Raw genomic sequence first — 13,566 nt, 5'->3', positions numbered from 1 at the left:
TTGATCCCACATGGGAGATGACATCAGTATGAAAACAAGAAGATTTCACTAGAGTGAATAGTGAAGAGACAAGTTAATTAGAGTGTGAGATACAGAGTTTAAGATCCCTGTACAGAAGAGTCTAGAGAAGCAAGATAGAAAGATTAAGACGTGCCCTTCTCCTTCTTCTTCTTCCTCTAAGCCTCCATCTTCTGTGATGATGTTAGCACTCCAAAATTAGACCTTACTAAGAGAACACTAGTTAATAAGAGTAGAGAGTATTAGAGAAAAATGATAAATATTGTATACGTAACTCCGAGTATAAAGATAAGTGACCGCCCCAGAAGCTTTCAGTGTGTGCCCATAGCTGACTGCTGAGCAGAACTCTGTCAAGCCAAGAGAAAATCTTTTAGATAAGCAATTAATAAACACCGAGACCGAGAACAAATCTGAAGCTTCCTCTCGTCCTTTCGAACCCGGGGGCCCAAAGCCATCTTTGAGCTTTTCCCCAGACCATCTGAACAGCCGAGAAATCCCACAAAGAAGAAACAACTGTTACAAATGTTACTTCTATATGAAACCGAGGAATTCTGAGCCCAAGATTCCTGAATACAATAGAAAGTAGTTCATATGGCAAATTAATGTTTAATTTTCAAGGTTAAATAAAATTCTTACCTCTTCATGCTCACCCATGATGTATCAAAAATCCCCATCAGGCGCAGAACTCCCTCTAGAATGTCTCTGATTATGTCAGGGGGCATCCGTAGTGACCGGATTTCTAACAAAGCCTCTGGCTTTATATTTCCAACAGCCAATTTAGCTTCAGTAACCAATGGCTTAAAACATGAAAATACATTAAAAAGAGAGATGAGCATATGAGAAACTGAGCATTTCCCATTCCAGTTTTCACACAATTTCTTGTTCTTTTTAAATACTTTATTACCTATGAAACTAACATTGATGCAGATTCATGTTTACAAGTTACTAAAAAATTTCCATGCATTTACTAAGTGATAATAAGTTTACTTCCATATAAAACAGTATCATATAATCTTGACATCGTGATACAGGTAGCTTTTAATAATGATGCTAACTACTATTTATAAGCATGACTGGGGATCTCTTTTTAAATACCCATAGAAGTACAGGCCACAAGAGCTTTGTATTTCCAGTAGCTAAAGAAATCCTTCACCCTTATCAACAAAGCAACAAAATGGTGAGGAAACAAAGTTACAGATTATCATTAAAGACTGTGCAAACCTTGCACATCCTTCATATTTATCAAAGACCACAGAATGGATCTAACCCTGTAGTTCTATGTCTCTTTCAATACAAGGATATAATTCCTTGGTACCTAGAACATTTAAAAGAAAAAAAATTAAGTTGTTGTACTGTTCTCTTAGTCTTTAGTATAAATTTAAAATGCATGGTATGAAAAATACAGACTAAAAGCAATGAGTGAACACACATACCTCCCAAAAAAACTGATGCCTAACAGCTGTAAAATCTCTAAAACAAGCAATTTGCTGTATCATCATTAGATATACACTTTTCAGGATTTAGGAATAACTGTAAATTATCTCCCACTACACTATGTCCGTTCAGCTGATCATAAAAAGCCCTATATTACCAGCTTGATCAAAGCAAAGTAATGTAGTTGGTTTATATAAAATATGAGTAATTGAAAAATAGTACATAAAATCAGCAGAACTCAGCTGGAGAGCATGGCAGCATAGAAACAGCAGGTGAAGTAAAGATTTGGCTTGCCTTTCTTTCTGTAATTACTACCTAACAGAACACAAATGCCAGAATGACAATCTCTATTTGCCACATGGCATCCTGTTTTCTAATGCATAAAAGTTTTAAGATTAAAATAATTTAGAGTAAAATTTATGAATTGCAGGGATAAATTCTGCAAAACAATTTTGCACAGCAGGACATAAGTCAGATAAAATCAGAGTGCAAAATATTACTTTTCCTTATCAGCTCTTACCTGAACCTCTTTCAGTTCATCTTCAATTTTTCTTTTTCTTTGTTCTATTTCTGCAGCCTCTTCTGCTATTCGTTGTTTTATTTTTTCCATTTCTGCTTTTTGCTCACTAGCACTCTGTAAAAAAAAAATCCTTTAGCTTGCAAATTTACACAGATTTTATTCCTTTAGGTCTCTTATTTCTTTTAGTCTTCATTATAATAATTTGCACAATACCAATTACAATAAAATAGCTGAGTGTATTTGATATCAGGCAGGCTGGCTAAGTAAATAAACTATATGGAATAAGCATAATTTGCTTTTACTGTGTGTCCTTCCCTTTCTTTACCACAGATCAAATCTGTACCTCTATCTGTGACGCTCATTATGACTTTTTTCCCCCTTCCTTCTGATTTTCCATTTCTATGTCTGCCTTCTTCTAAAAGCATAAGGCTGACGCCTCTGTAACATTCTTATTATATTTGAAACTACTATTTTCCTTTCACTGTCTTTGTCCTGATCCCATTTCATTTTCAATTTCTTTCACAGTGCCATTAAAATACTCTTTTTCTATCATGTTCATAAAAGCAGCAGTATTGGAACTATAGCTTATTAGGTAAGGATCATAGGTAGGGATTCTTTACTTGGAATTTCGTACCAATCTGTCTGTAAGGATAACTGTCTTAAGTCATCCACTTATATTGTAAATTGTTTAGGTTTACACTTTTTTTTCTGGGTTTGTACTGTACCTACCAGTGTCTACAGGCAGACAGTAGCTATTAGCCATCTCCAGGAATCCTAAACACTTCAGTACAACAATTAATATCTAGTACATAAAACAACAGTGGAAAGGACCTTAAAAGGTTTTTTTTATTCATTGAGGATAAAAGTATAACATAAAATATCAGTACTCTAGGCTCAGATCACCTAAAAGATAAAGACAGCAAAGCCCAGAGTTTCTTTTTCCAGTATATAACACATTATCATCACCAGCAATTGTCAAGTTGAGTTGAAGCTGTAGCAGAAGGTAACAGATGCATAAAAACAGAGAAAATCTTAAAATAATAATAATCCTTTGAGTACTTAACCCAAGCTACAGATCAGCATATTATTGAAGATTACATTCAAATCCATAAAACATTAGCTACATAAAACTAGATTAGACATTTCATGCAAATGAACATGTACTGAATGATTGCTCTGAATAAGAAAACCTTAACATTCAGTTGTAGGTCAAAAGCTTTTCTCTGAAAGGAGATTAAAAGAGTCTGTATGTATTAGAGCGCTCTCTGTTACATAAGCTAGATCATTTGAAGTGACATTAAAATATTAGAGGGCACCTATACTTTATGCTAATCTAAATAATCAGACTTTCACTGTAATTTTTCTGATGTCAGTGAGGCCATCGTGTTTCATTGCTTTCGGCCTATCCTTTGATTTTCTCCCACAGTGTAGCATGTGCTACCCACACACCTGTAACTCTACTGGACAACAGCAGCAGATGCAGATTTAAAACTGAAATCATCAATACACCAAGCCAATCATTATTATTCAAATTCATGTACTACAGACAGAAAGAGCCTAAAAGTATTAAAAACTGCCTACAGGAAGAGACTTACAAAGAATGGAAGTAATGCACTTTTAAAGCACTGTGAAACAAATGGTTTGAAAGACCAGGCATTTATTCTACTGCATACAGAAAATGTCTTTGACATCAAATTTCTGACTAACCAGATTAAGCAGTAACCAAAAAAAAAAAACAAACAACAGTGTAGTGACAGTAGACTCATTACAGTTTATCCTACATTTATAATTCCAGGAAGTATCAATGTAGAGACCTATTGTCTATAAAATTATTTTACTTGACTGAGAAAACACTACTGAAGAAAATTACAGAATTTTGAAAAGAAAATCTGCCTCTGAGCTGAAGAATAAAAATTCAAAGAGTGATGAATATAAAGATATTATCTAACCTTCTCTGACGTTAACTTCTGAGAACCAGACCTCATGAAATACATATTTTCTAATAGTTCAAAAATTTAATTCCTGGTATTTTTTACTTAAAATAGTGCTACTTGTAAGTATTTCATTGAAATTTCCTATCTGGGATAAACATAAAAGTCATCAGTTTGGATTAACAAAGTTCTAGGAAAACTTTCAGACAGACTAAATTACAACAGTGAACACTGCTCAGGTACAAAACTTGTACTGCTATCTTCCTACTCAACCAGTTCTAACCTGATATAAATTACATAATACTCCCTCCTGTTGCAACTTTATCCAAGCCTCTGGGCTCATGCCTTCCCTTAAGTAAATTCTGGTAAATGCATCAGGTTTGTAACAGTTGAAAAGAACACGAAACATAAGCAGTTACAGAGACCAAAGATAGAAAAACAGCTTTTTTTGCCTTTTCCCCCCCCCCACCTCTGATGTGATTGTATACCCACCTGCATAGATATTGTAATTTCTTGAAGAGCAGCATCAGCTTCATCCTGCTTCGTTTTGAGCAAAATGCTTTGTTCTCCAGCTTTCTTGTTCAGTTCATCTACCAGGGCTTTAGCTTCATTCAGCTTTGAAACACCTGCCTATAAAGGTTTATAAGAAGCAAATATTTAGGAAAAAATTTGAAGTGAATTTAAATTAACATTTGCTACAAACAGTATGGACAAACAAAGAATAATGTAGACTAATCTTTTTTTTAAATTGTTTTTCACATTTTCTTGATACTATTTAACCTAAAATTTAGATCTGGTAGTTCTAGCTGTGTCGCTCTAAAATCTATTACTACAGCCAGAAGATAAAAAAAATCTCAAAATAATAAACTTTAAATGAAACAACAGCTAGCATATACTCTTTTTCCCAGTAATTCAATAGTATTTCAGTTAACTGATATTAACTCAACATAACTATATCTCCCCTAAAAGCAAATCAATAAAAGTTAAACAGAATGAAATAAAATAGATTATCTGATTTCTACATATTTGAACACTAAAAAATATATATATAAAATAAAGTTTCAATTATGCTCAAAATTAACTACTTTATTAATTCACACTTTCTACATTGTTTACTTAATACTAATTATATACTACCAATATTTCAAGATATGTTTAAAAAAAATATCTGGAAGATATTTTGATTGAGGATAAACATCCCTAATTTTCCAGTAAATTATTACCTTTACTTAACAGAGCATTTAATAAGAAAACATGCCCAGTCTGATACATTCTCGAGGAAAAGTATTAACAAAAACAAGAAAATCACCTTTTACTCTTTCAGGCACTTGAACAGAGAAGGGCATTAAGATTGATACTATTTCTCTCCTGAAACCAGAGCATGAGCATTTGCCAATAGAGGACAGATCACATTACCATGCTAACAGCTACAACTCATTAATACAAGAGACATATCCTAATGCAAGAATATATTGAAAAGTCATATGTTAAGGGTTTCAAACACATACCTGCAAGTGGTTCTGCCTTTTTATTAGCTCTCTTCTTTTACTGCTGTTGATGGTACTGTACACACGGAGGAATGTCATATACCTGCTGGGTGTTGCTCCATACATTTTACATGATTCGTGGATTGCCAAAAATGACTTCAGAAAATCAGAATGACCTGTGCAACATCATTTGTTATACAGATAAAATTATACTGAATTTTATCTCACATTAAAATAACTAAGAAAAAGCAAGAGAATATGCTTTCTTTTTGAGATATGAATTAAGAGTATTCAAAATAGCAAAAAGACTACACTTTTTTATAGCACTCTCAGGGAAACAACATATAAACACATTTGGAATGCCTATTTCTCAGAAGGAAATACACTGAAATTGTTTGGTGTTTGGAAAAGCCAGCAAAATTAATTGCAGACTACTGAAGGCTAATCTTATAAGAAACTACTTCCACAAAAATTGAATTTTAAAATACTTGGGACTGCTTTAGAAATAAAGCCCATGTGTTTTTGTCTTCTCCCTTATCTCTGATGACAGGCAAACTAAAAGGTTTTCCTGTCATTCAGTTTATTGAACAGTTTCTGAAAAAAAGCCCAAAGATACTGTAAAATAAACTGCATTGCCCTACAAAAGAAAAAAATGCTAGAGTATATCTATATATAAATGAATGCCTGCAATAAGTACTGTGGCCTAGATTAATTATGATGATCTAGGATAAAGAGGGATGGTAATGTGAACACCAAATACTATTTTTGCCCATTATTCTGATTGGTCTATTAAAAAGCAATATAAACCAAGAAACTCCAAGTGATCCACTTACCATCTTATATTCTGTTAGCTCCACAACCTACAAGTGCTACTTTTATAGGAAGTGGCTAAAAGTAGTATTCTGCAAGTGAGTGCTGGCACTGGTCACTTAGATTATGTTTGAGACACTCTTTTTAACATGACTATATTTGAAGCCTTATGAAAAAAACTAATTATTCTGAAAAAGGGGCATTACTTCCAACAAAGGAGTTTTTGAAATTAATAAAGTAAAATGAAAATCTACCAAAATAATAATGAAATATATAAACTGAAAAACTCTCAAAACATCAAATCTTCAGATTGTGAAATAACATCCACATAGAAGGAAGACACTGACCAAAACAAGATATAGCTAAATCAGTGTATAAAATTGAATATATACAGTGACTACTTGTATAAAATTGAATATATACAGTGACTACTTGTGACAGAAGAGACTGCATTTGATCAGCCAGGATGTATGTTCCAGACTAATGCTCCCTTGTGCAAAATGCCTGCCATGTGAATCACACCAACGTCTAGGAATATGCTGGTCAACACATCCTTTAAGTATATATTTTATTACCTATGCCCAACACAGGATCAAGTGTTTAATAATAATAACTAGTAGGTGTACTTAAATATTACCTGAATGTTTTTTCTTAACTTCTTTATGTGTTTTTCCACTCTTTTCTTGTTCATCTGAATCACACAGAAGCATTTCAGGTATCTAAAAAAGCCACATAATTTTTTGCATGAAAATTATGAACAACGACATTTTGAGTTAAAATTTTTAAACATCCAAAGCACAAACCTTCAATCTAGTTTCTCTTGAGAAAAGACTGAAAATAATACACTTAGAATAAGGAATCTACAGAATACATTTAGCATTAGAAAGACAAATTCTGCCTTTCCATGTCACTGATAACTTCCTATTCTCTCAAGTGGAAGATATTTATCTCAGAGGCACTGCCACCACTACTGTTGGGCTCAGCCTTGGCCAGTAGCACTTTCTCCTTGGAGCCAGTTGGCACTAACTCCACCTGACATGGGGGAAGCTTCTGGCAGCTTCTCACAGAAGTCACCCCTGCAGGCCAACCTGACACCAAAACCTTGCCACACAAACAAAATACAACTGGCTTTAACATTTTGCTTGTAATCTATATTTTGTTCTTAAATGCTGTGTTTGATCAGAGTCATAGTAGTCAGCATGTTGCTCAAGTCAGCCCACAGAGAGAACAAAATATAACGTTACTGGTAAAACAACAATACTAATAATACTTCACTGTTCTGTGGAATTTTCCATCTTTGTAGAAGTGTACAAAGGGATTAAATAGGTACAGTGATAATTATTCCTTCACAACCTTAAATATCTTGACCTTATTCACCAGAGCTCAGTTATATTTAGAGATACTAATTTAAGTAAGTCACAATTAATCTAACTTACCTTTTTCATACTGTCTTCTGACCAGGTTTCCATCCATAAAACCTGACATTTCTTATACAGTGCTGGATTACTTTCACAGTTTATTGTGAAATTTAAATTGGTAGAATCCATGATCAAGACAACATGCAGATTTTGTTGGATCCCTAAGAAAATGCAACAATTTTTTAGTAAATAAAATCTGACTACATGATGGTAGCTTTAATGCAAATACAACATAATTCACTTTTTTTAAAATACTTATCAAAAGGCAATTTCTGAAAAAAAAGAGCCTATAACATCAAATCACACTAGGAAAGGAATGTTTATAAGTAGAAACTTATTAAGTACCATGAATTCTTGTTATCTATACTACAGTGCATTTTTTAATTCTGAAGAGCTGGCAGTATTTAAGTAGAAAGCACTAGTTCTCATTCTAATTCATGTAGACCAATAGAACCAATCAGAAGTAGTTCCATGGCTGGCTGCTATGACTGTATTCTTTCAGTCATATTCCTTGATTTATTTCTAAACTATTTAATCTTCTCATTGGGCCAAGGAAGAAACACAAATAATTAAGAAAACTATCTGTAAATTTGCTTGTAATTACTCAGAATCCAGAGTGATTTCTTGGTATAATTGATCAATAGAAGAAATCTCTCTTACCAAATATAAATAAAAGCCATACAAACCAGAAAATAATGGGAAAAAAGCTTTCTTCCTTCTAATTACTTTCAAAAGCAGATTTCATAACATTTGTAGAACATTCATCAATACAAAATTTCAGACAGAAAAATAAATTTTCAGCTGAGGGTTCTGTGCTCTCAAATACCACAAACATTATTCCTGCCTGCTATTTGATTACTAATTAAAAGTAAAGACTGCACACAATAAAAAGACTATGCTGGAAATTATTTGAGTCCATTATTATATCACTTTTTAAACTTCATATTTAATTATAACTTATAACTCTGTTGACATACGGTATGTGAAGTAGTTGAAAATTGGTCCTGTAAATCCATCTTGCGAAGCTTGATCCTTCAGAGGAGATAGCAATGGTTCTAATTCTTCTATTTTATACAGCCCAGGAACTTCTCCTATTTCAAAAATTAATTTGAGTCAGATAAAATACACTATAATTATTAAAATTGCTTTGAAGGTCTCCCTTGAATCCCCTGTATAGAGAATTCAAATTTCATAGTTTTTACCTCTATACTTTCTTGACTATTATCCCACTTTCTTAATAATTCTTTTCATGATATCATGAAAACCAAAAAAAACAACTTACAGTGATTCTATTTAACAGTCTACTTTGTTTATATTGCTGAAATGTGTTTGAAAAAGGCTCTTTCAAATCTATCCAAAGACAGTGACCCTGTTCTACATACAAAACAAATCAAACCAAACTGTCACACACCAGGACACAGGAAGATGAAGGTACGTAGTCATCCAGATTCTCAGACATAAAGTTTTAACACTGGATAATCAAGATTTGGGGTAGATCTGGGGTAGCACCTGAGAGACAGGAAAACCTGGTGCTCTTATTAATCAGCTCTTAAACTACCACAGCTTCATAAAAACAATTTAGTAACTTTGACTCAGTCCTTCAGTGATCTTCTCACTAATCCAAGAACAAAGCTGGACACTAAAACAAAGTCACTTTTGTTATTGGTTATTGTTGCTTATCATCTCACTGCCTTCAGAAAAGTGAGCTTTTCTGGTGACTCTTTAGTAAAAGAACCCAGTCTATGCAATCTAGTAAAGCATTGGAAACCTCTCAATTTTGAGTTTTATTATAAAAGGGAAGCAGAAGAGTAGAATGCATTTTCATTCTGCTGTTGCACTGTTATCAAGAACTCCTTTGAAATGAATTAGAGGAACTGAAAGTACTGTACTGTAGGGTAAATTAAAGGACAACTAAGTGGACCTTGAGTCAGGTTCTTACATACAAGTACTCTAATGAAAACAGCACAGAAAGCTATCTAAAACTTCTGATAGAGACATAAAGTTAGAAAACATTATCTAATTCTGCCTCGTTGAGCTAAGTCTGTGTGGTAAAAGTAGTACCATACACTCTTTGGACTTGACTCACCTGAGGACAGTAAACTGTTGACCATCTCAAGGAAAGTGGAGTGGACAAACTGATAATCTTCCAGCAGCAATACCACCTGCTGGTCTTCAATGCCTGCAAGCTCCATCACCTAGAAGCAGGGAAGACATTTAAACCTCAGTGTATGGTCCAGAAGAGAATGATAATCATACAATATCCTGAGTTAGAAGGGACTGGCATGGATCATAATCTTTCCTTGACTAGATATTACAGACATATTTTCTCCACAGCATCTACACTATTATATATTTACAAAAGATTTCCAGGTGATTCAGTTAAAAGGGATATCAAATATAAGGAACATTTTACCTAGATATACAGCTTAGTAATGAAAAAATAATTAAAACAGGCTCTTTCATAGAGTATATTTTTGTATATTACTCAATGATAGAATTGTATCACTCTTTTGTATAGGCAAAGATCTAGAATTTTCTTTAGCATAGCTGAAGGTAATGAGAAACTGTTGATTCTTCAATGCAAGCCTTCTCAAAACCAAGGCTTGCATCTGGTTTTAAACAACATGTATACTTTCGCCAATCACTAAAATTTCATTTAATTTAACTACTGTTAACTGGAAGATTATAGTAGAGACAGAAAATAAAAGTACATACCAACCTGAAAATATATATATGAAAAAGCCTGTCACATAAATATTCACATAAACTTAAAATTTCTAAGTTCTACAACAATCAAAAAGAGCTCTGGTATTCCAAAAAGTGGATTTTCAGTTAGTTACTCTAAAGAACAGTATCCACATCTAGAGTGAGAACTTCTAAAAAATTACTTGTTTCATTTAGACTATCATTCTTCTTCTCTTAAAATATCTCTTTTCCACAATCTTTGGTGTCCTTCAAAATTCCCACATTCTTTTTTTTTTCTTTAACATACACCTACAGCATTAGAAAATAGATCAAACTGAGTGACTTACATATTTAAGATCAGTTTTGAACTGCTTCAGCTGATAACCTCTGGAAATTTTGGGAGTAATCAGCACAGCTCCATGCATATGACTGACTAAAGAGGTAACTGTCCGACGACCTACACCACTCCGTCCTGCTAAAAGAAGTGATCCTCCAGGAAAACTCAGCACTCTGTCCACTTTGGACATATAACTGAGGACTTCATGGAACAGTAAAATATCTATCTCTTTTTTGTCCCGTCCATAATGAATTATACCCTATTAAAAAAAAAAGAGGAAAAAAATCTGATAACTAATAATAAATATAAGCAGTGAGATATGCAAACATCCAACTTTTTAATGTTTAGAAAAGAAGGGCTTAAAAGCTTAAGAGACCACACTGGATTTCATTCAAAAATTATTTTTTTTTCACAGAATTTAGAAACCTCACATACCCTTTATGAGTAATAAATATATCAAAAATTAACATATCACACTACGCCCAGCACCAGAACACCTTGGAAGTCTTTGATATATTGAAATAGGAATCTACCACTGAACTAATTAAAATTGAAAAATGGACCAGAACGAAGTCTGAGCTGTGTTTCTGACTACAGATTAATTAATAACTCAGGAGAGTGTTTTAGGCACCTAATTGCTGCATAATTGCTTATTATGGAAGTTCCTAGTGAAAGACACACAACAACAGATCCTATGATTAAATTATGACCTTGTTATACTCATTAAAACCTCATCTTTGAAGCCCAATGTATCCTGCAGTCAGGGAAAAAAAAAAAACCAAAACCAACAAACTCCCTGCTTACTGAGGCTATTGAATTTCGTAATTTCCCATATAGTGTATCGGTCACAAGTTGGCATTTAAGGAGAGGTGGTAGATCCCCATCTGCCCCCCATCTGCCCCCCATCAAACACTATGACTAAGGGTGACAATCTCAAAACTCTCATCCTAAAAATCAGACAGCCTGGAGGAGTTAAAATGTTTGCATTTCCCCATCAAGCTCACTTTTTTGTACTTTAACTGTTTAAAAGCATACCAAATCTCCAGCAGTTCTTCAAACAAAAATTATGCAACCACATTGCAAATTCAAAAAGAAATCATTTAGTAAAACACTTAGGTACTCAAACAATACACAAATATATATGGACATAAATGTTTCTCAAAATGTTGGTTCATCAAACTTTGAATCAAAATGTTGGTTCATCAAACCATCAAATGTTGGTAAATCAGCAGGAAAGACAACTGATGTCCTTTCATCAACCTAACCTTGCTACATACTTCCTAGTGCCTGCCACATAACACCACAAGTCTTCCCTTCACCAAATGCAAAAAGTGATTCTTTGAACAGGAAGCAGCCCCCACCATAAGCCTGGTTGCTTGCATGTTACTCTTAGGCAAAACTGTCTAGAATCATTGCTGTGTATATTCTTTAATCATGCCTCACTTTTTGAATAACATCTTTCAGGTCTGTTGAGTTTAGTCTGCCAAGTGGCCTCCCATGTGGTGGTAGTGCCTGGCCGGGTGTGATGAATGCCTCTTGACAAGCTCCCCAAGTTACATAAAACGTATCTGTGAAAAAAAGGAAACTTTTGAAACTTCGAATGTTCAACTCATATGCTATCTAACATGACTAGGCATTTCCTAAACAAATATTTCAGGTTTGTGTGGTATGCTTCAAATGGCTTACCTGCCATATTTTCCAGAACATCTGAGCCCCAATCATCTTGAAACACATTGGTCAAAATGTTATCAAATACTTGAAGTTCTTTTGTGCCAACAATTCTGTCACGGAACAAGCAGCGTGCTTCATAAGCAAGAACTTCCAATACAAAATCTGCAGTTTGTGTCAATGAACCTACAAAATTTAATGAGAGAATTAATTTTATATATTTATAACAGATTTTCAAATTTCTGCTTTAAAATATGAAACTTAAAATGAGCAAGAGAAATTACATACCAGTAGGAGAGCATCGGTAAGAAAGAAATAAGAGAAAAAGTAAATATTATGAAGTGCTTTTTAATAATTTCTTTATGGATCATTACAAGATAAAATGAAATATATTCTATTAAAGCAAGTTCTTTCTATTAAAACAATGTCAGCTTTTAACAAAAATGAACAAGGTGTTACACACAAAGTTAAAATTAAAAGTCTGCTTTCCAGGCAATGAAAGCAAGAAAATCCAGAAGACATTTTTCAAAGGGAAGAGAAAGACTGATAAAAAATACTAAAAAAATAATAAATATCCAAAACAGTCTGTATTAGAAAATGCCAATAGAGACTCCAAATGTTAAATATTCCTCACAGAAGTGAAAAGAAAGGTGAGTAAATAACAAGCCTTGCTGTTCATCACTGGAAAAGCACATGCACATGTCGTTAGATACAACTAAGTCCTTAAATCAGCTGAGATTACCCATTCATTGATTGCCAGTAAAGCTTTTCTGACATCATTCAAGTTGCATTTACCATCTCATGATCCCAGAAAATAAATGGAAAGGGAGCGCAGCATTCTTATCACTTTTATCATCTTTAAGCAGCCCTCTATGCAACCTTCTAATGAATGTAAGAGCTAAAACATAATAATGAGTAATTTCTTGTGATGTAGTAATAATACCAATTTCAGAGACAAAAACAAGATTAGAAAGCAGCCTATGATGTATGTGTATAAATCAGGTTTATACAACCAGGTACAGCAGGACAAGCATGAGGCCAGGCTCTGGGAATACAGAAAACAACACATATGCTCAAAAAAACCTCAACACAAAACACAAAAAACCACAGAACAACCCAGTGAAGAGTAGGGGGCACAGTTCAAATTCCCATAGTAGGAATGCAGTCCCAAACCATTAACTTCCCTTAAAGCATAAATAGCTCCCACACGTATTTTAAAACATCGTTGGATTTTTTTAAACTTGTTTACTCTTATATT

At 33.7% G+C, this 13,566-nt stretch overlaps 1 protein-coding gene across 2 annotated transcripts in view; it reads right to left on the bottom strand.

Moving 5' to 3' along the window:
- The window catches only part of DYNC2H1 (dynein cytoplasmic 2 heavy chain 1), a 148,061-nt gene that overhangs the window by 97,551 nt on the left and 36,944 nt on the right, over positions 1 to 13,566 (bottom strand). Inside the window, exons 47-57 of one of the 2 annotated variants that reach the window (XM_054271485.1) lie at positions 12,327 to 12,494; positions 12,084 to 12,208; positions 10,651 to 10,899; positions 9,705 to 9,813; positions 8,596 to 8,709; positions 7,637 to 7,779; positions 6,838 to 6,919; positions 5,412 to 5,566; positions 4,396 to 4,533; positions 1,973 to 2,086; positions 655 to 815 (exon numbers count right to left, since the gene is read on the bottom strand). In XM_054271485.1, coding sequence (XP_054127460.1) covers positions 655 to 815; positions 1,973 to 2,086; positions 4,396 to 4,533; positions 5,412 to 5,566; positions 6,838 to 6,919; positions 7,637 to 7,779; positions 8,596 to 8,709; positions 9,705 to 9,813; positions 10,651 to 10,899; positions 12,084 to 12,208; positions 12,327 to 12,494 — 1,558 coding nt within the window. The remainder of the gene's footprint in view (positions 1 to 654; positions 816 to 1,972; positions 2,087 to 4,395; positions 4,534 to 5,411; positions 5,567 to 6,837; positions 6,920 to 7,636; positions 7,780 to 8,595; positions 8,710 to 9,704; positions 9,814 to 10,650; positions 10,900 to 12,083; positions 12,209 to 12,326; positions 12,495 to 13,566) is intronic. The other variant, XM_054271486.1, reaches the window with a different exon arrangement.

Source organism: Melozone crissalis, unplaced genomic scaffold (assembly GCF_028551555.1).
Source record: "Melozone crissalis strain CALT ecotype California unplaced genomic scaffold, PUWL_Pcris_2 ptg000013l_1, whole genome shotgun sequence".
NCBI classification, from domain to species: Eukaryota; Metazoa; Chordata; class Aves; order Passeriformes; family Passerellidae; genus Melozone; species Melozone crissalis.
This window is presented reverse-complemented; position numbering and strand designations above follow the sequence as displayed.